Below are 25,324 nucleotides of genomic sequence, written 5' to 3'. Positions count from 1 at the left end.
GTTGGTTTGTCATAAGTAGCTTTTATTATTTTGGGATACGTTCCATCAATACCTAGTTTATTGAGGGTTTTTAGCATAAAGCGCTGTTGCATTTTGTCAAATGCCTTTTCTGCATCTATTGATATAATCATGTGGTTTTTGTCTTTGGTTCTGTTTATGTGGTGAATTACATCTATAGACTTGTGTATGTTGAACCAGCCTTGCGTCCCTGGAATGAAGCCTACTTGATCATGGTGGATAAGCTTTTGGATGTGCTGTTGCAGTCAGTTTGCCAGTATTTTATTGAAGATTTCTACATCTATGTTCATCATGGATATTGGCCTGAAGTTTTCTTTTCTTGTTGAGTTTCTGCTAGGTTTTGGCATCAGGATGATGTTGGTCTTATAAAATGATTTGGGAAGGATTCCCTCTTTTTGGATTGTTTGGAGTAGTTTCATAAGGAGTGGTACCAGCTCCTCTTTGTTTGCCTTGTAGAATTCGGCTGTGAACCCATTTGGACCTGGGCGTTTTTTTAGTTGGTAGGCTATTAGTTGCTGCCTCAACTTCAGACCTTGTTATTGGTCTGTTCAGGGTTTCGACTTCTTCCTGGTTTAGGCTTGGGAGGATGCAAGTGTCCAGGAATTTATCCATTTCTTCCAGGTTTACTAGTTTATTTGCATAGAGTTGTTTGTAATAATCTCTGATGATGGTTTGTATTTCTGTGGAATCTGTGGTGATATCCCTTTTATCGTTTTTTATTGCATCTATTTGATTATTCTCTTCTTTTTTTTTAATCTGGCTAGTGGTCTGTCTATTTTGTTGATCTTTTCAAAAAACCAGCTCCTGGATTTATTGATTTTTCGAAGGTTTTTTTGTGTCTCTATCTCCTTCAGTTCTGCTCTGATCTTACTTATTTCTTGTCTTCTGCTAGGTTTTGAGTTTTTTTGATCTTGCTCCTCTAGCTCTTTCAATTTTGATGATAGGATGTCGATTTTTTATCTTTCTTTGCTTGTCACGTGGGCATTTATTGCTATATATTTTCCTCTAGACACTGCTTTAAATGTGTCCCAGAGATTCTGGTATGTTGTGTCTTCGTTCTCTTTGGTTTCAAAGAACATCTTTATTTCTGCCTTCATTTCATTGTTTATCCAGTCAACATTTAAGAGCCAGTTGTTCAGTTTCCATGAAGCTGTGCAGTTCTGAGTTCGTTTCTCAGTTCTGAGTTCTAACTTGATTGCACTGTAGTCTGAGAGACTGTTTTGATTTCCATTCTTTTGCATTTGCTGAGGAATGATTTACTTCCAATTATGTGGTCAATTTTAGGGTAGGTGTGATGTGGTGCTGAGAAGAATGTATATTCTGTGAATTTGGGGTGGAGAGTTCTGTAAATGTCTATTAGGTTTGCTTGGTCCAGATCTGAGTGCAAGTCCTGGATATCCTTGTTAATTTTCTGTCTCGTTGATCTAATATTGACAATGGGGTGTTAAAGTCTCCCACTATTATTGTGTGGGAGTCTAAGTCTCTTTGTAAGTCATTAAAAACTTGCTTTATGTGTCTGGGTGCTCCTCTGTTGGGTGCGTATATATTTAGGATCGTTAGCTCTTCTTGTTTCATTGATTCTTTTACCATTATGTAATGTCCTTCTTTGTCTCTTTTGATCTTTGTTGCTTTAAAGTCTATTTTATCAGAGATGAGAATTGCATCTCCTGCTTTTTTTTGCTCCTCCATTTGCTTGGTAAATCTTCCTCCATCCCTTTCTTTTGAGTCTTTGTGTATCCTTGCATGTAAGATGGGTTTCCTGGATACAGCACACCGATGAGTTTTGGCTTTTTATCCAATTTGCCAGTCTGTATCTTTTGACTGGGGCATTTAGCCCATTTACATTTAGGGTTTATATATTGTTATGTGTGAATTTGATCCTTCCATTTTGAGGCTAGCTGGCTGTTTTTCCCATTAGTTGATGTAGTTCCTTCATTGTGTTGATGCTGTTTACGATTTGGTATGTTTCTGGAGTGGCTGGTACTGGTTGTTCCTTTCTATGTATAGTGCCTCTTTCAGGAGCTCTTGTAAAGCAGGCCTGGTGGTGATGAAATCTCTGAGTACTTGCTTGTTCATAAAGGATTGTATTTCTCCTTCACTTATGAAGCTTAGTTTGGCTGGATATGACATTGTAGGTTGAAAGTTCTTTTCTTTAAGGATGTTGAATATTGGCCTCCACTCTCTTCTGGCTTGTAGGGTTTCTGCTGAGAGATGTGCTGTGAGTCTGATGGGCTTCCCTTTGTGGGTAACCCGACCTTTCTCTCTGGCTGCCCTTAGCATTTTTCTCCTTCATTTCAACCCTGGTGAATCTGGCAATTATGTGCCTTCGGGTTGCTCTTCTTGAGGAATATCTTTGTGGTGTTCTCTGTATTTCCTGGACTTGAATATTGGCCTGCCTTGCTAGGTTGGGGAAGTTCTCCTGGATAATATCCTGAAGAGTATTTTCCAGCTTGGACTCATTCTTTCCGTCATATTCAGGTACACCTATCAAATGTAGATTAGGTCTTTTCACATAGTCCCATATTTCTTGTTGACTTTGTTCATTCCTTTTTATCCTTTTTTCTCTAATCTTGCCTTCTCGTTTTATTTCATTGAGTTGATCTTTGACCTCTGATATCCTTTCTTCTGCTTGGTCAATTCGGCTGTTGAAACTTATGTATGCTTCACCAAGTTCTCGTGTTGTGTGTTAGATCAATTCACTTGTATTCCTCTCTAACTTGTTTATTCTCATTAGCATTTCGTCAAATGTTTTTTCAAGGTTCTTAGTTTCTTTGCATTGGGTTAGAACATGTTCTTTTAGCTCACAGAAGTTTCTTATTACCCACCTTCTGAAGCCTGATTCTGTCAATTCATCACACTCATTCTCCATCCAGCCTTGTTCCCTTGCTGGTGAGGAGTCGTGATCCCTTGTAGGAGGAGAGGCGTTCTGGTTTTGTGTGTTTTCATCCTTTTTGCGCTGGTTTCTTCCCATCTTTCTGGATTTATCCACCTGTCATCTTTGTAGTTGTTGACTTTCAGATTGGGTCTCTGAGTGGACATCCAGTTTGTTGATGACGAAATTATTTCTTTCTTTTTCTTAGTTTGCCTTCTAACAGTCTGGCCCCTCTGCTGTAGCACTGCTGAGGTCCACTCCAGGCCCTGCTTGCCTGGGGATCACCTGCAGCAGCTGCAGAACAGTAAGGGTTGCTGCCACTTTCTTCTTCTGCTATCTTTGTCCCAGAAGGATACCCACCAGATGTCAGTCTGAGCTCTCCTTTATGAGGTGACTCTTTGGATATACGGGGGTCAGGGAGTTGCTTGAGGAGACAATCTCTCCTTTATCGGAGCTCAAGTGCTGATCTATGAGCTCCATTGTTCATTCAGAGCTGCTGGGCAGGTACGTTTAAGTCTGCTGCAGCAGAATTCATAAACCCCCTTTTTTTCTTCCCCAGGTACTCTGTCCCAGGAAGTTAGGGCTTTATTTATGAGTTTCTGTTGTACTGCTGCCTTTTTTCAGGGCTGTCCTGCCCAGTGAGGAGGCAGCCTAGCCACTGTCTGCTGCAGAGGTTTTGCTGAGCTGCTGTGGGCTCCGCCCAGCTGCCATGTGAACTTCCCTGCAGTCCTGTTTATACGGGTATAGTTAGAACTGCCTCGTCAATGTTTGGCCACCTCTATAATGGCGGACTCTCTCTGTAATCGTGGGCTGCCTCGGCAATGGCGGACTACCTCCATAGTGGTGGACTGCCTCGGTAATGGCGGACGCCCCTCCCCAACTGAGTTGGGCCATCCCAGGTTCAGCTGTGCTTGCTGTGAAATTCTCAGTCCAGAGTGTTTCAGATTGCTGTTTTTTCTTGGGGGTGGGACCAGCCGAGCCTGATCACCTGGCTCCCTGCCTCAGAGCCCTTTTTTTTCTTTCTTTTTTTTTCAGTTGAATGGGTGACTCTGTCTCACAGGTGTTCCAGTCGCCTGTTGAAAAGGCTCTGGGATCTGTGTGATTTCCCATGTGGTTACCCACTGCGCCGGCTGAAACAGCCGCTCTGAGATTCATGGCACTTTTTTGCCCAGGAATCTCCTGGCCTGGCTCCCTGTTTCAGCCCCCTTTTTTGTCAGTTGAATGGGTGACTCTATCTCCCAGGAGCTCCAATCGCCAGCTAAAATGGCGCCCAGACCCATGTATTTTGTGCAGAGAACCACAGCTCCAGCCAAAACAGCCGTGCTGGTGACTCATGGGGCTCCTCCGCTTGCAAATCTCCTGGTCTGTGGGCAATAAAAATCCATCTGGAAATGCAGCATCCACTCACCCTCCGTGCTTTCCCTGGAAGCTGCAATCCTGAGCTGCTCCTAATCGGCCATCTTGGATCTGTTCCTTGTAAAGGGGACATTATTATGTGTGCTTGTAGGTTTTTCCGCATACATTTTATTGTATATATAATTTTTATTATATACAAGTTTATTACATATATGCAAACAATAATAATGAACTCCTCAGCTCTGTGTATTCATTCTTTCACTCCATTTATTTCTTCAACGTAAGCCAAATACCTTTCATGTAGCAGACACATTCTTCCATCTTTCAGGACCCCCTTCCATCCTTAAAAATTTCATTTACCTGCCCAGCCTGAGCAAGCTGAGAGATTTAAAATTGGACTATTAGGGTTAAATCTCAACTGAAGCTTTTATTCCCTTTTTTCAAATGAAAGTGTTTCTGAAGCTAGAAAATATTTGTAAAAGATAACCTTTAAATACCCTTCTGAAAATTTAAATTTAGCTCACAGAAGTTTAAATACCAACAGTGTTAAATACTACTATTAATTTTTGTAATTACTTGATTCAATACATTCTATAAACTAAGTATTAACAAAATAGATATTCCTATTCATTTGAATTCTGAGTTTTCTTTGGCTCTAAGTTTTCTGAAAAAGTAAGAATTACTTTGTTTTAAAAATGTGGGAGAGATCCAAGATGGCTGATGACTAGCAGCTCGGGCACGTACCTCCCAGTGAAAGCGCAAAGAATGAGAGGACGCCACACTTTCAGACGAATATTAGTTGCTCACGGACCAGGAGATTCCCAGTGGAGGAGCTCCACGGGTCGCCAGGGCGACTCTTGTGGCCGGCGTGGCGGTTTTGCTGGTGCCTTAGCACGCCAGTTCTTGGTGCAGAGTCTGGAGATTCCCGGGCAGAAAAGCACCATCAATCTTAACACCGCTGTTTTGGCCGGCTCAGTGGATTGCTCAGATTTCGGCGCAGGGAATCAACAAGTTGGACGTCAGAGACCCAGTTAGAAAGTCGGTAATTATAAAGACGACAGACGGACAAATATATAATGAAGGGAAGAAACCAGCGTAAAAAGGTAGAGAATACTCAAAATCAGAATGCCTCTCCCTCTACAGGGGATTGCAATTCCTCATCAGTAATGGAACAAGGCTTAATAGATTACACGTGTGTTCCAGTAACAGAAGCAGGTTTCCAAACGTGGGTGATAAGAAACTTCTGTGAATTAAAAGAACTTGTTCTAACCCAATGCAAAGAAACTAAGAACCTTGAAAAAAGGTTTGACGAAAGGTTAACGAGAATGGACAATTTAGAGAAGAATATAAGTGAATTGATGGAGCTGAAAAACACAACACGAGAACTTCGCGAAGCATGTACAAGTTTAAACAGTCGAATTGATCAAGCAGAAGAAAGGATATCAGAAGTCGAGGACCAGCTCAGTGAAATGAAACGAGAAGACAAGAATGCAGAAAAAAGGATGAAAAGGAATGAGCAAAGTCTCCAGGAAATATGGGACTATGTGAAAAGACCTAATTTACGTTTGATAGGTGTACCTGAATGTGATGAAGAGAATGAATCCAAGTTGGAAAATACTCTTCAGGATATCATTCAGGAAAATTTTCCCAACCTGGCAAGGCAGGGTAATATTCAACTCCAGGTAATACAGAGAACACCACAAAGATATTCTTCAAGAAGACCAACCCCAAGGCACATAATTGCCAGATTTATTAGGGTTGAAATGAAGGAGAAAATACTAAGGGCAGCCAGAGAGAAAGGTCAGGTTACCCATAAAGGGAAACCTATCAGACTTACAGCAGATCTCTCAGCAGAAACCCTGCAAGCCAGAAAAGAGTGGGGACCAATATTTAACATCCTTAAAGAAAAGAACTTTCAACCCAGAATTTCCTATCCAGCCAAACTAAGCTTTATGAGTGAAGGAAAAATTAAATCTTTTGCGAACAAACAAGTACTTAGAGAGTTCACCACCACCAGGCCTGCTTTACAAGAGCTTCTGAAAGAAGCACTATACATATAAAGGAACGACCAATATCAGCCTTTCCAAAAATATATCAAAAAGCAAAGAACTTTAACACAATAAAAAATTTACATCAACTAATGGGCAAAACAGCCAGCTAGCATCAAACGCCAGTATTAAACTTATATATATTTTAATTGGATAAAAAGCCAAAACCCATCGGTATGCTGCATCCGGGCCCATCTTACATGCAACAATACACAAAGACTCAGAGAGAAGGAGGAAGATTTACCAATCAAACAGAGAGTAAAAATAAACTAATAAACAAAAAGCAGGAGATGCAATTCTCGCCTCTGATAAAGTAGACTTTAAAGCAACAAAGATCAAAAGAGGCGAGGAATGACATTTCATAATGGCAAAAGGATCAATGCAACAAGAAGAGCTAACGATTCTATAGATCAACGAGATAGAAAATTAACAAGGATATTCAGAACTTGAACTCAGACCCGGAACAAGTAAACTTAATAAACATTTATAGAACTCTCCACTTCAAATACACAAAACATACATTACCACCTCACACCTATTCCAAAGATGACTATATAATTGGAAGTAAATCACTCCTCAGTAATCGCATAGCATTTCATAGGTTTAAATTAAATATTGGTTGGCTGTTTGTTTGTTATCTTCTTCCCTTATTCCTTCCTGACTACATCATTAAGTATAATTATCAGTATAAAAGAGGTTTTCAATACCCATTACTAAATTGCATTCTAGCCTGGGCAAGAAATCAATACTCCCATTCTCTCTCCCTCTTTCTTTTCCTTCTCCCTCCTCCCCATTCTCTCTCTCTCTTTCTCTTCCTTTTTCCTCCTTCCTATTCTCCCTCTCTCTTAAAAAAAAAATAAAAATGAGATTGATTTATAATTTTAAAAGATCTTTGGAAAAAAAAAATGTGTTGTTATTTTCATGTCAGCCCTCTTTTTCTGTGGTACTTATAAGAATGAAAATGTATTTTGATACCAATCATATGAGTAGAGCTGCCTGTTCTATATACCGTATCTCAGTGTAAGGCACCGTGAATTATGGGATGCCACATTATTTTATGTATCAGTAAGAAAATGTTTAAAATGCTGCCAATAGGCTGGGCATGGTCGCTCACACCTGTGATCCCAGCACTTTGGGAGGCCAACGAAGGAGGATCACCAGAGGTCAGGAGTTTGAGACCAGCCTGGCTAACATGGTGAAACCCCATCTCTACTGAAAATAGAAAAAATTACCCGGGCATGGTGGCATGCCCCTGTAATCCCAGCTACTCGGGAGGCTGAGGCAGGAGAATCGCTTGAACCCAGGAGTCAGGGTTGCAGTGAGAGGTTGCAGTGAGCCAAGATCACACCATTGCACTCCAGCTTGGGCAACAAGAGCAAAACTCCATCTCAAAAACAAATAAATGAAATGAAATGCTGCCAATGATAGTCTTAATAAATCATGAATTATAAGCAGGATTCCAAAGTCAGAAATGTTAAAATGTGACAAAATGAGCTTCTTAGTTGAAATACAATGATACCTCTAATCCTTAACACATATTTCAAAGTAGGTATTGTAATATTTTACTTAATTAAAATGTTTTTGTAAGTAATGCTTTACGATTATTGAGCGGTTATTTGTGCTGAGAACTGTTGTAAATGCTTTGTATAGATTCTCATGTAAGCATCACACTGGGAGATAGCTACTATTCTCATCTGTATTTTACTAATGAGGAAATTGAGGCTCATAAGGGCGCACTAGCAGTGAATGAGTGACAGAGCTTAAAGTAGGAATCAAGCCCAAATTGAACTGAATCCAAAGGCTAAGCCCTTTCTACTAAGCAACCTGCTCTTTCATTAATGTGGTGGGTAATAAGTGCTAACACAGATTGAACTTTCTTCACAGCAAAGTAACTATTAGTTTTTAAGGCAGAGGGATAACATACTATTTGATGTTTACAATTAAATGCATCATTGTTTGTTTTGGGATAGTGCACTACAATTGCCTAAAATGTCCTCTCACTCTAATAGGACTGCTCTACATTGGGCATGTGCCCATGGCCATCCAGGAGTGGTAACTCACTTGGTGGCCAGAAAATGCCAGCTTGACCTCACTGACAGTGAAAACAGGACAGCTCTGATCAAGGTATATGGTGTCAACTTTTTCAGCATGGAATGGATTTAATTTAAAATCACAGAATAAAATGAATTAATCTCATTGGAATATAACTAGTTGTTGAATCATGTGGAAGATTTCCTAGAATTTACAATCTATTTCTTGGTCTAATACTGACAGGCTGTACAATGTCAGAAAGAAGTTTGTGCATCCATCCTCCTGGAACATGGCGCCAATCCAAATATTACAGATATGTACGGCAACACTGCCCTGCACTATGCCATTGACAATGAGAATATATCAATGGCAGGAAAACTGCTTGCATATGGTGCAGATATTGAAGCAAGAAGCCAGGTATAGATCAACTGGTGTTCTTTTCAAAGTATTTCAAGTGTATTTGTTTTACCATTGACATATGTAAGGGTCAGTTTTCTATATTTGGAAGCTCAAGTACTCCCTAAGTGAAGATATTTTTAAATAATGTAATTATCTAAGACTTTCCTATAAATATGGAAGCTTTTAAAGCACTAGAGGATGCAGCATATGCACTTACAAATATTTGTGAAAACAGAATTTGTGAAAGGTAATACTTTAAAACATTTTTCCACCCAAGTTTTTTTTCCCCTCTGATTAGCATAAGGTGACCCAGAAAAGCAAAATTTGCCCTTAAATCTCAAAGAAAATTAAAGTATTTTACAATCAGTATAATCCTTGCTGCTGTTGACAGTTTTTCCCCCAAAAAATAATTTATGTGAGAGCAATTGATTGCTCTTGGTCAAGGGCACAAGAGGGAAAGGTTGGACAGGGTAAAGAACAGCCATCAGAAATATGCATGCTGATTTGGACATTAGTCAATGAGGACAAATACTGAGAAGAGGGTTTTTGTCTTTTTTGTTTGTTTCCAGTGTATATGTCTAGACAAGGTTCTCTTCAGTTTGGGGAATAATAAGTCTTAATTTGGGAGACTGAGTTGTAAAATTGCCTCGAGATCAATTTTGGTAGGACTCTGAGGAAACCAGATTGGCATGAATGGGTGCTGATGAAGTAGGAAGCAGTTCAGCAGAGGGAAGAACACACAATTAATGGATATTATTCTATTCTGGCAGAAAGAGTCACTTAGATAAGCATCTAAATTGCCCTCTCAAGTCTAGAATATCTTGATGGAAGATGGGAGATGAGGAGTTACAAATAGCAAAATCAAGTTGGATTTTGAGTTTACTAGTCCGTTTCACCCTAGACAGGAAAATTGAATGGTGTGTGCAGTGAATGACTCTGTCTCTTACTGTTTCTTCTTTTTGGCCAAATCCCTAAGTGATAAAGGGAATTAGTTATTTGGGTGAGAGATGAGACTGAAGTGATTGTCTACTGCACTGGTTCTCAGCTAGAATTTTGCATCACTGTAACCTGGGAACAGTAAAATGAAATCTACAAGTCTCAGCTCTCTCCTGAAGATTTTGATATAGTAAATCTATTAAAGCCTGGAAATGGATGTTTAAGAATATTTCCTTGAAGCCAGGCCTTGTGGTGCATGGCTGTAGTCCCACCTACTTGGGAGGCTGAAGTGGGAGGATTGCTTAAGCCCAGAAGTTGGAGTCTAGCCAGGTTAATAGAGTGAGACTCTGTCTTTAGCAACAGCAGTAGCAGCAGCTACTACCACAAAATTCCTTGATGTTTTGATACACTTCTGGGTAAGAACCAAGTGAACAGATAAGTGTAATAGAAATTTCCCTATCTCAAAAACCTAAGAAATTTCTAAAGAGTTCGGAGTTTCATAGGCACTATAAATACTGCCTTTAAATTCCTTCTTTGAATATTAGCTTGAAAATTCCTTCTTTGAATATTAGCTTGACTTTTATCTTTCTCTACCTCTGTGGGTGGGAAGTTCAAATGATATTATTTGCAACATCTTAATAGCTTACAGAATAATACCTTTTCCTTGACACCATTGAATGTTCACTGCCATTCAGAAGGTCTTTAGAAATTGCTTTGAGATAGTTTTTAATAAGCAGAGGCTGACCCTTTCAGGGTTTTTTGTCTCTTAGTTGTCATTCAGGCGAGTAGGTCAAGAAATCATTGTTATAAGCAGGTTCTCCCATTAGAATAGTAGCAAATTTTTCACCTTTTTAAAAAGTTGAAGCTGTATTATGGACTATCTCAGTATGTAATTAGATTTGTAGAGTTTTGGCATGGTTAGGATGGCAGTTTTAAACACTGAAAACCATGAAGTTAGTAAGAATACAGATAGGTATTCTTTCAGTAACTTAGTTACAGCAGTCGTGTGAACTAATTATCTATTTTTTAAATGAGCTGGGAAAGTTAAATACAAATAGAATGTAAATGAATGAATGTTGGAAAAGTTCTTGAAGTGGCAATTATGAATCTTAATGGCAATTTTTATTGCATTTTTGGGCTTGAGGTTTTTGGTAAAACATCTGAAACTAAAAGGAAATATTTTACATGCAAGTATTTGCTTTACATACAACTATTTAAAAATACATTCATAGCAAAGATGAAAACACAGGGTCTGTAGTCTAAATGTGCCCCATAGATTTAGTTTAGTTTACCTCCATAAGATGTGTCAGCATGTAAAATTCAGACGACTCATACACAGATCTGGATTTCAGGCTTCTCTTAAAGGATCACATCTGAATTCCCTTGAGCTCATATCACTGTTCAGTATGCTGTGCAGAGGTTACCCCTTTATGTGAGGCATATGTGCTCCAGTCTGCTACTGTGCCTTCCAGGCACCCTAGGAGGGGTATCTGAAAGGGAAGGAACAGCATGTGGGGAAGCACAGTGGAGTGAGAAGGAAGCGATTGCTTTTTATTTACTCTCTACTTCATACATTTAAGTTCATAGGATCTTACATAAGGTTTTCAGTTCAGTTGAGAAATACGTAATTTTGTGAATTATAAATTGTTTTTGCTGCTTTACAGGGTGAACTTACGTCACTTTTACTTGCCATAAATAGGAAAAAAGAGCGAATGGTGGCATTTTTGTTGAAGAAAAAACCAGATTTAACTGCAATAGATAATTTTCAAAGGTACGATAGTTTTTTTTTTGTTTATTTATTTATTTATTTATTTATTTATTTTTTGAGACGGAGTTTCGCTCTTGTTACCCAGGCTGGAGTGCAATGGTGCGATCTCGGCTCACCGCAACCTCCGCCTCCTGGGTTCAGGCAATTCTCCTGCCTCAGCATCCTGAGTAGCTGGGATTACAGACACGCGCCACCATGCCCAGCTAATTTTTTGTATTTTTAGTAGAGACGGGGTCTCACCATGTTGACCAGGATGGTCTCGATCTCTTGACCTCGTGATCCACCCGCCTCGGCTTCCCAAAGTGCTGGGATTATAGGCGTGAGCCACCGCGCCCGGCCTTTTTTGTTTATTTTTAAACCTGAGTGTTGTTCTAGAGTGGTAACAGTCACTCATCAGAAATATTAAATTGATAAGATTAACTTATTGGGATAGAGAGAGAAATATCAACACAAATCATCAGGTAAACAATTATTTACACTGGGCAACATAAAAAGTCTGTATTGTAGGATTCATCTTCTCTTATTATGTTGACTGTTGACAGATGAGGTGATATTTTGAGTCATATGATCTTACATTAACTAAAGGGATTTCATATTGGTTTTATTTATTTTAAAAGTGTGGACTTCAACTTGTAGTTTACTTTGACTCAATATTGAAATTTCTTAACTCTCTTATAGTAGTTTTAACCTCTGCTTCTTACATACTTTTCCTTTAAAAATACTATGTTAAAGATAAATTAGAGTTGAAAATCATTTTGTCTTTTGCATGACTTCGCTTTAGCTTGCTTTCTCTCAAGAATCTTAATGTTAGGTTATTCCTGAGTGACTGTTAATTGCTGTTGCAAGATACTGTGGGCTCATTGGGTTTTTTTCTTCTTTTTACTTCTAGTGTATTTTTACGTTATTTTTTATTAGTATGGACAGAGCGAAAAAAGATAGCTTTAAATGGATAAACTTTTATTTTCATGAATACAAGCCATGGGTGGCTGACAATGAGAAAAAAAAAGGATAAGCTTTAGATTCACCCAAGACTGGGTTTAATTTGTCGCTTTTCTACTTGCTAGATGTGTGACCTTGGGAACATTGCTTATCACTAAGTATGTTTTTCTATGTGAAAAAGAGAAAATATCTCTTTCAATGGTGGTTGTTTATGAGTAATGTGTGTGTATATATGTATATATATATATATATATGGCATTTAATTTAGTGCCTTGCACATGATTATGAGTATTATTAACTGAAACTATTTTGGCTATTATTAGCATTATTTTTATTGTTTTAAACCTACAGATAGCTCTTACTTACCCCAAGCTGATTTTGAATTACTATATATCAGACTAGGGAAGAAATGGATAATTCATCACTTAAATGTTTAGCTACTTTAGATAAGTGACCTGAGCATAGTATCCTGCTCATCAAAGGACTTTATTTTAGCAACTTCTTCTGTTTCATATCCCAGTGGGACAAGAGGCTTTCTTGTCCCTTCCTTTTGGCTTTGGTTGCAATTTACAAACATGAACCCTTGAGCTCCCAAGATGCTTGTGTTTATTAGTGTATATAATTGGTTAATTCTACATGGTCAGACAAGATATTAAATTGGTAAAGTATATAAATATATTTTTTAATGTAACTTTGCTAAAGTTCCTAAACATGAAATTATCTCTCTGTTATTTTAGAACAGCCCTCATACTTGCTGCTTGTAATGGATCAACAAGTGTAGTCGACCATCTTCTTCAGCACAATATTGATGTCGTTTTCCAAGATATATCTGGATGGGCAGCGGAAGACTATGCTGTTGCTTATAACTTTCAAGAGTAAGTGTTTAAAAGGCCACTGAACAGTAAATTGAGGCTTAAAATAATTGTAACCATTACATCTTATACATCAGGTGAGATTTCATTGTTTGGTTCAGATAGGTTTGGAGTGGCAGTGAGTTAGTCCACTTCATCAGCCGGAAATCAAGCATAAGACTAGACTAGTTAGAAGTAGGAATGAGTGCAGGATTCTTTAACTCAAGACTCTTAAAGACTTTTATGCTTAAGGGTCCTAATGTTTTCTATTTCATTCCAAGTATAACCCCTGTGCATGGGATAAAATAGTTTCACATCTTTGATTTTTATAATTAGTTATTTGAGTCTTGAAATGTCCAGTTTATCAGAAAATGTTGGACTATCTCCTGGGAGCTGTCTTCTATACCCTCTACCTTGAATTTTTCAAGAACCTAAGAGGTCCCCTAAGTTCAAAGAAGACAATCATGTTTTACAAGTCAGTAGGAGTGGAAAGGGGAGGATATTCTAATTATTCTGTTGTTTCCATGGATTCTGTTAACTGGTTTTTGTCATTGAAACTACTTGTGCAGTCCAGTAAAGATTGACCTTTGCCACAAGAATGCCCCTTCTGATTTAGATCCCTCATTCTTTATAGTAATCTATACATAGGCTTCCAAGTCACAACTTGTAGTTCACATAAATATGCTTATATGCTCGGCCATTGTTTCCAAAGCACCAGTACCCTGCTCTGGCTTCTAGACATCCTAGCTTTACCCACACACATAGTGAGCAAATTGACCCTTCCTCCCATACTCAAAACTTCATGTGGAGCCCACATCTTAGCCTGGAATCCTAGATATTGATGGTAAGTTATTCTTTGAGTCCCTTGTTTGTCTTCTTTCCACCAAATATTAGTTGGGATAGTTCTAAGCTATTAGAGATGTTCAGATAGTGTTGCAGAAAGATATCAAAGTTTTTTCTTCTTTGCTACCAGATTTTTACCCCAAACCCCTTTATATCTTATGTAGCAGCTTTTCTTAGATAGCAGAAGGTCCCATGTTATCCTTTCCCGGAGCAGTGGGCACCAACTTGTGCCTGGCCCCTCAAAGAATCTGTTTTCGATAATAAAAATCTCCCAAGCTACTTGCTTCTCTACCTCAAGTTTTTAAAATATCTTCAAATTCTACCTCATAGGAAGCCATTATCAGAATGACTTGAGTCTTAGGTAGGTGAGTTGGACTGAACAGAGCCAAGCTTCATCCATGATTCATCAGCATCCATTTATAAAAGTAGGGCTTTGTGCTTGCTTCAGCAGCACATATACTAAATCTGGAACAATACAGAGAAAGTTAGCATGGCCCCTACATAAGCATGTCACACTAATCTGTGAAACATTCCATATTTCACACAGTTACAAAAAGGTAATCTGACTAGTTTTCTGGCAAGTTCCCAGAAAACAGTGTGAGTCAGAGCAAAACAGGTGCTAGCCAATAGTGAAATTATGCATTTTCATTACAAAAACATTGGTATAAGGTAATTTATGAAATGAGAATGGAGCTGAGTAACCCGTGGTGTGTTGTGTGCAAATATATTGGTAGTATGTATCTCAGAAATGAGAAAATACTCACTTACATTTCCTTCATGAAACTTGAAAAAATTAGAGTTTTTGTCTTCCATGTCAGTTTTAGATGACCATGGAGAGAAAGCATCATCCTAAGAAAGATCTGCTGGCTCAGAGTTAAAGTCATGTTATCTATTCTAATGAGACAATCTATTTATTAATAAATTTAGTTACAAACACAAACTATGAAATAATTGAGATGTCCCGAATCATAAGCCACAAATAATAGAACAACTAATAAGCAAAATTAAGGCTTAACAACATTTTCAGAAGATCACAACATTTTAATATTAAGACATATGGGAAACTACACATTGGGTTTCATTTGTAATTCCAAAATAATTTCAACAATAAAGTTCAAGAATAAATTATTCCATTGCTTTACTATTTCTCTGAGCACATTAAAATGTTATTTTATTAAACATTTATAACAACCTAGTGAATAAAGTAGCAAAACCTTCATTCTTTAGAAGAAGACATTGAGCCTAAGAGAAGGAACTTGTCCAAGAACAAATACATGTTGGTTACAGAGCTAGGACTTACGAGTCAGATCGTTTTCCATTATGTCAACCTTACGCGTTAATTTACTGAGTTTTACTGTCCTCACTTCATAAGTACTTTACTTTTTTCTTCGTTAATTAGAAACTTAATAAGAATTTTGTAGAGCTTAAAAACTAAAAGTATGTGGGATAAAGTTCTGATATTGTTTGATATACTCTAAGAATTTAATGTATTTGGTAAATGTTTTTCATATCAGCATTAAAATACTAATTGTATTTACTACATTTTTATACATAGCATTCGCAGACTAATTTCTGAATATAAAGCAAACAAGAAATGTAAAAGTCTTCGAAATAGCAATCCAGGTAAGACTTGTGACAGTGCATTCCTCTCGATGGTCCTATCATAGATAAAAATATAAGAGGAGGACGTGATCACAAAACAGCAGTTTAAAAAAAACACTGTGTAAATTGAATGTATATTTTTAAATTACTTTTTTGGTAATCTAGATTTCAGAATTATTTAAAAGGTTACTTGTAGGCAATTTTATAATCTCAAGCCATATTATCTGAAAAAACAATTCATTATCTTATTTTCTAAAATTCTAGATGATATTTTTGTGTAAATAAGAAAAAAGATTTTTAAGTTAGTATGTAGTATGTTTTCTTTATAGTCACTTTGATGAATTGGACTTGTAAAATTGGATATTCTAATCTGTAAAATAAATGCTTTGTATTTAGTAAATATATACTACAGCTGATCTTTGAGCAGTGTGGGATTTAGGGGTGTCAGTCACCTATTCACTTTGAAATCTGTGTATAACTTTAAACTCCCCCATAACTCAACTACTAATGGCTTATCGTTGACTGGAAGCCTTATTGATTATAAAGTCAATTAAGACATATTTGTTATATCTTAATTATTGTTATATGTGTTATATGCTGTATTGTTAATACAATAAACTAGAGCAAAAGAAACATAAAGAAAATCATAATGAAGAAAGAATATATTTTCATTCAGTGGACAGTGGATCATCATAAAGCTTTTCGTCCTGAGAGTCTTCAAGTTGGCTAGACTGAGGAGGAGGGGGAAGTAGATGGAGATTGATCTTGCTGTCTTAGGTGGCAGAGGCAGAAGGAAATCTGCAGATAATTGGCCCCTGCAGTTCAAACCTTTGTTGTTCAGAGGTCAACTCTGACAGAGTGATTTGTGTCACTGAAAAGGTAACTCTCTTCAAAACCAGAATTTCAATGAGACTTTTCTGGTACCATGAAGAAACATCCATAAGAACTGTACCAATACCAATAGGATAATATTTTTTAAAGATACCTACTATGTGAAGTCAGAAAATAAATTCCTTATTGAGAAGCACAGGTCATGTTACATATTCTTATACCAACAAGGTCTCACTAGTATTGATTTAATTCCCCCCAAGTGGAAATCAAATGAGATATATGTACTTTGTTAGAATGAGATTTGTTCCATCTGCTAGTTAATTGTCATAACATCAATTTTGTTAGAAGAAGACACTCTGTTACCATTAGCTAAAATGTTATTATAATAAAACATGGGTAGGATTAAGGTAAGCATGCAGAGTGAGTAGACATTTGCCAGGTAAAGAAGCCGAAGAATGATGGTTGACAAAAGGAATATCTAACAAGATTGTATTTTTGGCAGAAGGAACAGCTAACAAGATCGCACATTTCCCAAAAGGAAAAGCAAGTGCAAAAGGTAAGATGCTTGAGGGAACTTCACAGAGTTTATGAGCAGTTAGTACAGTTTTGCTAGTGCAAAAAAAAGTATAATATGAGAGTGGTTGGGATTGATTTGAATATCTAGCTAAGTTAAGCTTAGGAAAGACTTTTTAAACATATTGAAATGAATAGATCTTATCCATAGGCCATGGAAAAATTCTTAGAGTGCTTGTGACTGCAAACATTAGATGATCTAACTAACAATAGCTAAAACAATGGGAGCCAAAGCTGTTTTGGTGGTTCAGCAATACCATCCTATCTCACTTGTCCCTCTTTCAGCTGTGCTGTTGGCAGTGTTTTGTTGATATCTCCTTTCATGGTTGGCTACTTAGCAACAGCTTCAAACATCACGTTCTCACAAGAGAGTATCTAAAGGCTGGAAGGGTTACTTTTTTTCAAGTGTTCCTTTTAGAAAAGGAAGAAAAGTCAGAAGCTTGCATTGGACTTCCTGTGACATTTTATTGGCTTGATTACACCAGCTGCTCATTCCTAAACCTGGCACTGGAAAAGCAAATGTAATTACTGTGATTCGCTTAGAATAATTATTTCTCTTTTTGGAGCTTGGAGGGATATTGGATAATGAATATCCAGGTAAACTTGCATTTCTTCAGCAAGAAAGAATAAGGAATGACTACTTGATAGGGAACCAGCAATGTTTGCTGCAGGGATTCACTAGAAATTTTTCAGAAGGGAAGTCACAAGATTTGAGGATTAGGGCATTCTGGTTATTATATAAAGCAAGGATTGGTAAGCTTTTTCTGTAAAGGGCCAGATAGGTAATATTTTAGGCCTTTTAGTCTCTGTCATAGCTACTAAACACTGCCACTGAAGTGTGAAAGCAGGCATAGATAGACTGTGCTCCAAAAAACGTTTATGTACAAAACCATATGGCAGGCTGGATTTGGCCTATGACCTGTAGTTTGCTGACCCCTCACTTAGAAGGTAGATGAAAGGTAACCACATAGACTGGGAGACAAAGAAAACTTTGGCCATGGTCAAAACTATAGTTTCCTTATCACCAGTCGTTGCACTAGTCTTAATCTACTATGAGATTTTCACCCACCCAAGGTGAAATAATTATAAGAAGCTCAGTTTATTCACTTTAAAATATCTATTTTTTTCTTGCCCTTATTCTCTTTTCATTTTTTTCTTAGTTTTTATTTAGAAAATATTAATAATTGGTAGGGTTTTTTTTCCCTTGTGAAAGACATCAATTTAGAGGCCATGTTTAACTAGAAAATATAAACATTTCTGTTGTGGCAGTGAAAATATAAATTCAAGGCAGAAAAGAGGCGGAGTTAATATGATTTAGTGATTGTTGAAAGTAAAATGTTAGATGGCAGAGAGAAATCTTAGATTATAAGGTTTGAAGTTGTGCACTAACATTTATACTATGCTAGAGGAACAGGGAATTTCAGATAAATAGAGAAGTGTAGGGAAGAAGGAAGACAAATGTGAGTTTAATGGAACAATCATAGAGGATACTTTTTGTAGGTAATTGGATAATAGGTATTTCTAGCTGGAGATGAAATTCTGAGGTGGGAGTTGCCAACATAGAATGATCCTGTTATAATTATTAAGCAAACTCATAGATCTCAATGAGCTGAAGTTGTATAATGACAAGAAAGCCAGTGACAGGACCCTAGGCATAGCAACATTTTCCAAAGGAAAAGGGCGTGGGTAAGGGAGAATGAGCAGTAGCTAGAGAAATGTAGGAGAGGAGTCAGAGGAAGTGGTGTTGCAGAAATTTAAAACGTGAGAATTTCAAGAAGGTAATATCAATTCTAACAATTAAGATTACTAAAAAATAAAATGGATGTAACTTTGAAAAGCTCTTTGGTGGTACCCTTTCCAAAAGAATCATTTTAGAGTTGTAAGGTTTATTATTGATGTGATTCATACTTCTGGTGTTCAAATATGAAAGAATAAATCTACCAAGATCCTACCTAACTTCTTGGTAACTACAGCATCTATGTACAAGGGGTCAGGGAAAATAATCTAGACTGATGAGTACACGTGCCAACGTTTTTCCACAGTTGTCAAAACCTAAAGATCATGTGTGAGGAGAAGTATTGACTTTCTTATCTGCTTCTTGTGAAAAACTTGATTTATATTCAAGTCCTTGATAAGTTCCTCTGGATATGTTTTGAAGCTTAAATATAGTAGCAGCAACTAAAACCTGCTGTCAGACACATACCCTCTCTTTGTCGTGGAATTATAACACAGCCATGTGTTGACAGTTTCAAGTTTTGAACACAAGTGTAGTTTGCAGACCAGGAATTTGGAGAAACTGACATCTTTTATATAATATCATGGAGAAAAATATAAGGTGATATGCTGAATATACTATTTCTCAGCATTCTGGTGACATCGGTAAAAAAGCCAGTACTTGGTTCTTTTTCTTAGTGCAATTCCCTCTTTGTTTGCGTCTTCTGGTATCTGCACTTCTACTGCTTCCTTTTGAATTTCATCCATAAAGAAAACACTTTTAGAATACATTTCTAGTGACCATTGATGATGAGCATTTTTTCATTTGTTTGTTGGCCTCATATATGTATTTTGAAAAGTGTTTGTTTATATCCTTTGCCAACTTTTGAATGGGTTTGTTTGTTTTTACTTCTAAATCTGTTTTAGTTCTCTGTGGATTTTGGATATAAGTCCTTTGTCAGATGGGTAGATTGCAAAAATTTTTTCCCATTCTGTTGGTTACTGGTTCACTCTAATGATTGTTGCTTTTGCTGTGCAGAAGCTCTGGAGTTTACTTAGATACCATTTGTCGATTTTGGCTTTTGTTGCCAATGATTTTGGTGTTTTAGTCATGAAGTCCTTGCCTATGCCTATGTCCTGAATGGTTTTACCTAGGTTTTCTTCTAAGGTTTTTATGGTGTTAGGTCTTATGTTTAAGTCTTTAATCCATCTGGAGTTAATTTTAGTGTAAGGTGTCAGAAAGGGGTCCAGTTTCTGCTTTCTGCACATGGCTAGCCAGTTTTCCGAACACCATTTATTAAATAGAGAATCCTTTCCCCATTGCTTGTTTTTCTCTGGTTTGTCAAAGATCGGATGGTTGTAGATGTGTGGCATTGCCTCCGAGGCCTCTGTTCTGTTCCATTGGTCTATATATCTGTTTTGATACCAGTAACATGCTGTTTTGATTACTGTAGCCTTGTAGTATAGTTTGAAGTCAGGTAGTGTGATGCCTCCAGCTTTGTTCTTTTTGCTTAGGATTGTTTTGGCTATGTGGGCTCTCTTTTGGTTCCATATGAAGTTTTAAGGTGGTTTTTTCCAGTTCTGTGAAGAGGGTCATAGGTAGCTTGATGGGGATAGCATTGAATCTATAGATTACTTTGTGTGCCACATTTTCTTTATTCAGTCTATCATTGATGGGCATTTGGGTTGGTTCCAAGTCTTTACTATTATGAACAGTGCCACAATAAACATATGTGTACATGTGTCTTTATAATAGAACGTTTTATAATCCTTTGGGCATATACCCAGTAATGGAATTGCTGGGTCAAATGCTGTTTCTATTTCCAGATCCTTGTTGAATTGCTACGCTGTCTTCCACAATGGTTGAACTAATTTACACTGCCATGAACAGTGTAAAAGCGTTCCTATTTCTCCACATCCTCTCCGGCATCTGTTGTCTCCTGATATTTTAATGATCGCCATTCTAACTGGCATGAGATGGTATTTCAATGCAGTTTTGATTTGCATTTCTCTCTAATGACCACTGATGATAAGCTTTTTTTTCATATGTTTGTTTGCTATATAAATGTCTTCTTTTAAAAAGTTTCTGTTCATATCCTTTGCCCACTTTTTGATAGGGTTGTTTGTTTTTTTCTTGTAAATTTGTTTAAGTTATTTGTGGATTCTAGTTCTTAGCCCTTTGTCAGATGGGTAGCTTGCCAAATTTTTTCCCATTCTGTTGGTTGCCAGTTCACTCTAATGATAGTTTCTTTTGCTGTGCAGAAGCTCTTAAGTTTAATTAGACAAATGGGATCTAAGAGGTTTTGTTTTGATGCATTTCCAGGATTTGTTTCAAGAGGTGGCAATTGTTGCAGTGGTGGCTTGGTAATGGCAATTCTGTCAGCATTTGTTTGTCTGAAAAAGACTGTAGCTTTCCTTCATATGTGATGCTTAGTTTCACTGGCTACAGAATTCTTGGCTGATAATTGTTTTGTTTGAGGAGGCTGAAGATAGGGCCCCGGTCCCTTTTAGCTTATAGGGTTTCTGCTGAGAAATCTCCTGTTAATCTGATAGGTGTTCCTTTTATAGGTTACCTAATGCTTCTGTCTCACAGCTCTTAAGATTTTTTTCATTTGTCTTAACTTTGGATAACCTGATGACAATGTGCCAAGGTGAAGATCCTTTTTTCAGATTCTCTTGTCCCATGCATGGGGTGTTCCCTTGATATAGTACTCTCCCCGTTTTCCTATGTTTGTGGCTTCCTTTGAGCCAAACTGCAATGATTGTTTTCTCTTCTGGGTCTAGGCACCCAGCAAGTCTGCCTGGCTCCGGGCTGGTACTGGGGATTGTCTGCACAGAGTCTTATGATGTGAACTGTCTATGGGTCTCTCAGCCATGGATACCAGCCTGTTGCAGTGGAGGTGGCAGGGGTGCAGTGGATTCCACAAGAGTTTTTAGTTTCAGTAGTTTAATGCTTTATTTTTGTGCTAGTTGGCCTCCTACCAAAAGGTGGTGCTTCCTAGAGAGCCTCATCTGTGGTAGTACTGGGAGGAACTAGTGGTGGACTGGGCCCTAGAACTCCTAAGAATTTTTGCCTTTTGTCTTCCACTACAAGGGTGGGTAGGGAAGGACCATCAAGTAGGGGTGGGACTAGATGTGTCTGAGCTCAGACTGTCCTTGTGTGGGTCTTGCTGCCACTGCTGTGGGAGATGGGGGTGAGATTCCCAGGTCCCTGGAGTTGTGTACCTAGGAGGATTATGGCTGCCCCTGCTGAGTCCTACAGGTTGTCAGGGAAGTGAGGGAAAGCCAGCAGTCACCCAACTCCCACGCAACCCAAAGGGCTGGTCTCACTCCTACTGTGCCCTCCCTAACAGCCCCCAGTTTAGCAGAGAGCCATATCGGCTTGAAAACCTGCCCTAGGCTACCCGCCTCCCAGCTGTGAAAGAAAAGGGCTTCGGTCTTCCCCCTTGGAGAATTCTACACACTGTATTTGTGCCCTTCCGCAGGTTCTAGCCAAGAGTCTTTTCACCCTGTTGAAATTGTTACAAAGTTCAGCTAGAGATTTACTTCTCCCTGTGGAGTTTATCTCCTGCTCCTCTCCTGTTGGATTCCTGTGGTGCCAGGCAGGAATGGCCTGCTAGGGGACCCAGCAAGCTCCCAGGGCCTTTCTGCTGCTTCCTCTACCCCTGTATTTTGCTGTCTCTCCAAATTGACTCAGCTCCAGGTAAAGTTAGAAACTTTTCCTACAAACAGACCTTCAACTTCTCCAATGGGAGTATGTGTTCAGGAGAGGAGGGTCTCCCTTTCTCAATTCTGCAGTTGGGGCACTCACAGTTTTGGGGGGATCTCCTGGGTCCTGCAGAAGCAGTCCACTTCCTTCAGAGGATTTGTGGGTCCTCCTGGGATTGGTGAGTGATTCTTGCAGTCGATCTGATCTGGAGCTAAAATTCACACTGTGAGCCCCTGCCTGCTGCTCTGTCTGGAGCTGCAATCTAGTCCTGCCCTCTCATCTGCCATGATGATCCCATCTGTTTTATTTGAATTATATAAATGGTCCACTTCTGTTTCATATTGTGTTAAATCCCTGTTTATGGTTATGAAATAAGAGAATATTCAATCATTTTTATTGAATATTTTCTTGCCTAACTATGTAATTAAAATTACTTGCTTAAATTTACTTACATAAAATTACTTTATATACTAAAGTTTGGGAGATAACCATATTCTGTTACTTTGGTCTTTAATGATCTCAAATTTTCAAGGCAACTATGTTTTGCAATAATAAATGGGAATAGCAGATTCAGTAAAGGTCTTTTTAAAATTGAGTAACTTTCTTTTTAAGAGCAGTTTTAGTTTCACAGTGAAATTAAAAGTACAGATTTCCCATATACCCCACCCTCCACAGATATAGCTTCCCCAGTGATCACTATCTCCTACCACAGTGGTACATTTGTAATGACTGATGATTCTACATTAACACATCATAGTCACCCAAAGTCCATAGTTTATATGCAGGTTCATGCTTGGTGTTGCACGTTCTGAGGGGCTAGACAAATGTATAAGGAATGAACCCACCATTGTAGTATCACAGACAGAATATTTTCACTGCTCTAAAAATCCTCTGTACTCTGCCTTTTCAATCCTTCCTCCCCACTAACCCCTGGCAACCACTGATCTTTCTGCTGTCTCTATAGTTTTGCTTTTTCCTGCATATTCATATAGTGGGAATAATACAATTTATATTCTTCTGAATATTTGAATTAATATTTCAAGGCAATTGAATGTAGTCATTTAAGATGTCCTCTGTTTTTGCTTTTGCTTTGTTTCTTTTTTCTTATTAATGTAGGATCTGATGATATATGCTTTACATGCCGAGAAAGCATGATTTCTATAGACATTTGTCACATAGTAGGAAGGGTTGAAGAAAATGACATCGTGCTATATACTACCAAGCACTAACTGGACCATCCTAGTCTATGAGGTGGGTTCAGGTAGACTCTCCAGCAGTGGAAGGAGACAATCTCAAGAAGCTGTACTTTATAAAACTGGAATCACAAAGTCTTTAACACCTTGCAATCAGAAATAAGACCAGACAGTGAATACTATAGGTAAATAAATATGTTCCTTACTAGCCCTCTTCCTTTGAGGGATGCATTTGAAAACAGTCTATATTATTGTAATGTGGCTCACCTACAACTAGATTCTCTCGTGAGGAATGCCAAAAAAGTCATATTACTTTGCTTTACATGAATAAGTGACAAAGACTTTTTCCTCCCACTAGGGAGAGAGACAGTCATCAGCACATCCCGGTAGCTCAAGTGAGTGGCTAATTTGTTTGTGTAGATTTTTCATATCACATAGTACTCCTTGGTCACTTGCCATACCACCTCAGAGTTCTTAAGCTTCTCTCTGACTAGGAGGTAAGGTTCTCTTTGAGTAGGCTGGTTCAAAATGAATAAGCTTATGAGGCAATCATCTTTCATGTGGCTCTTTCCATGGGAGGTAAAATACCAGGTGGGTTTGAAGCTTGTTTGTACCATACATAGGGTGAGAAAATAGCTAGAACTAAGTAACTTTGCCGACATCTTCACCTGGAGAGGATTAGTGTAAGTCCATTGGTCTTTCTTAGGCTTTGCTCCACTGATATCTGGAAAGTCTTTGCAATGATATTTGTCCCTGGTCTCTTTTCTATGTTTTGCTATAAAACATAGGACCGTGCCCATAGACGTAAACTTTATGATAAGGTGTTTATCTTAAACCAAGCAGTTTAAACCGAAGAGCTGAAGAATCTGTGTTGTGTCTCAACAAAATAAGTACAGTAATTGTCCCTTCTGGAGGATATGTTCCAAGACCCCCAATGAATTCCTGAAACTTGAAATAGTGTCACACCCTATATATACAATTTTTTTCTATACAGATATATCTATGATAAAGTTTAATTTATACATTAGGCATAATAAGACATTAATAACAATGGCTAATGATAAAATAGAACAATGATAACATACTATAATAAAAGTTATATAAATATGGTCTTTGAAAACATTTTTGTACTGTACTCACCCTTCTTGTGTCAATGTGAGATGACAATGCCTGTGTGATGAGATGAAGTGAAACAAATGAGGTTGGCATCATCTTGTAGTCTTAGGCTATTGTTGGCCTTCTGACTGACTGTGTGTCAGAAAGGATCATCTGCGTTGCATGTCCTGAGTCCTTGAGCCATGATGATATTGATGGTTGGATGTTAGGAACAGGCCATGTTGGTGACTAATGAGTAGATAGCATACCCAGTATGGATACACTGGAGAAAGGGGTGATTTACATCCTGGACAGACTGCAGCTGGATGGCTTGAGATCTCATCAGACTACTCAGAATGGTATACAGTTTAAAACTCTGATTTGTATGTTTCTGGAATTTTTCATTTAATATTTTTGGACAGTGGTTGACCATGGATAACTAAATCCACATAAAGCAAAACCACCAATGTGATGTTGTGAAATATATGTTTGGTCTTCAACCCCATTTTCTGGCATAGAATCTCCAACATGATGTATTTTTGTGTGA

The 25,324-nt window shown here is 38.0% G+C and overlaps 1 protein-coding gene and 1 non-coding gene across 2 annotated transcripts in view; both read left to right on the top strand.

The window, feature by feature from the left end:
- The window catches only part of ANKRD62 (ankyrin repeat domain 62), a 63,997-nt gene that overhangs the window by 3,157 nt on the left and 35,516 nt on the right, over positions 1-25,324 (top strand). The window contains 6 exon segments of the mRNA XM_064379454.1: positions 8,304-8,418; positions 8,569-8,742; positions 11,325-11,431; positions 13,105-13,242; positions 15,617-15,684; positions 16,997-17,050. Of these exon segments, the coding sequence (XP_064235524.1) occupies positions 8,304-8,418; positions 8,569-8,742; positions 11,325-11,431; positions 13,105-13,242; positions 15,617-15,684; positions 16,997-17,050 (656 nt within the window).
- Positions 14,497-14,603, top strand: LOC135276108 (U6 spliceosomal RNA). Its single transcript, XR_010343677.1, has one exon. It is a non-coding gene; the product is annotated as a U6 spliceosomal RNA (small nuclear RNA).

The sequence above is a fragment of the Aotus nancymaae genome, unplaced genomic scaffold, assembly GCF_030222135.1.
Source record: "Aotus nancymaae isolate 86718 unplaced genomic scaffold, 86718_ANA_hifiasm-v0.15.2.pri h1tg000020l, whole genome shotgun sequence".
Lineage (NCBI taxonomy): Eukaryota > Metazoa > Chordata > Mammalia > Primates > Aotidae > Aotus > Aotus nancymaae.
The sequence above is the reverse complement of the archived record's forward strand: the minus strand, read 5'-3'. Positions and strand labels throughout refer to the sequence as shown.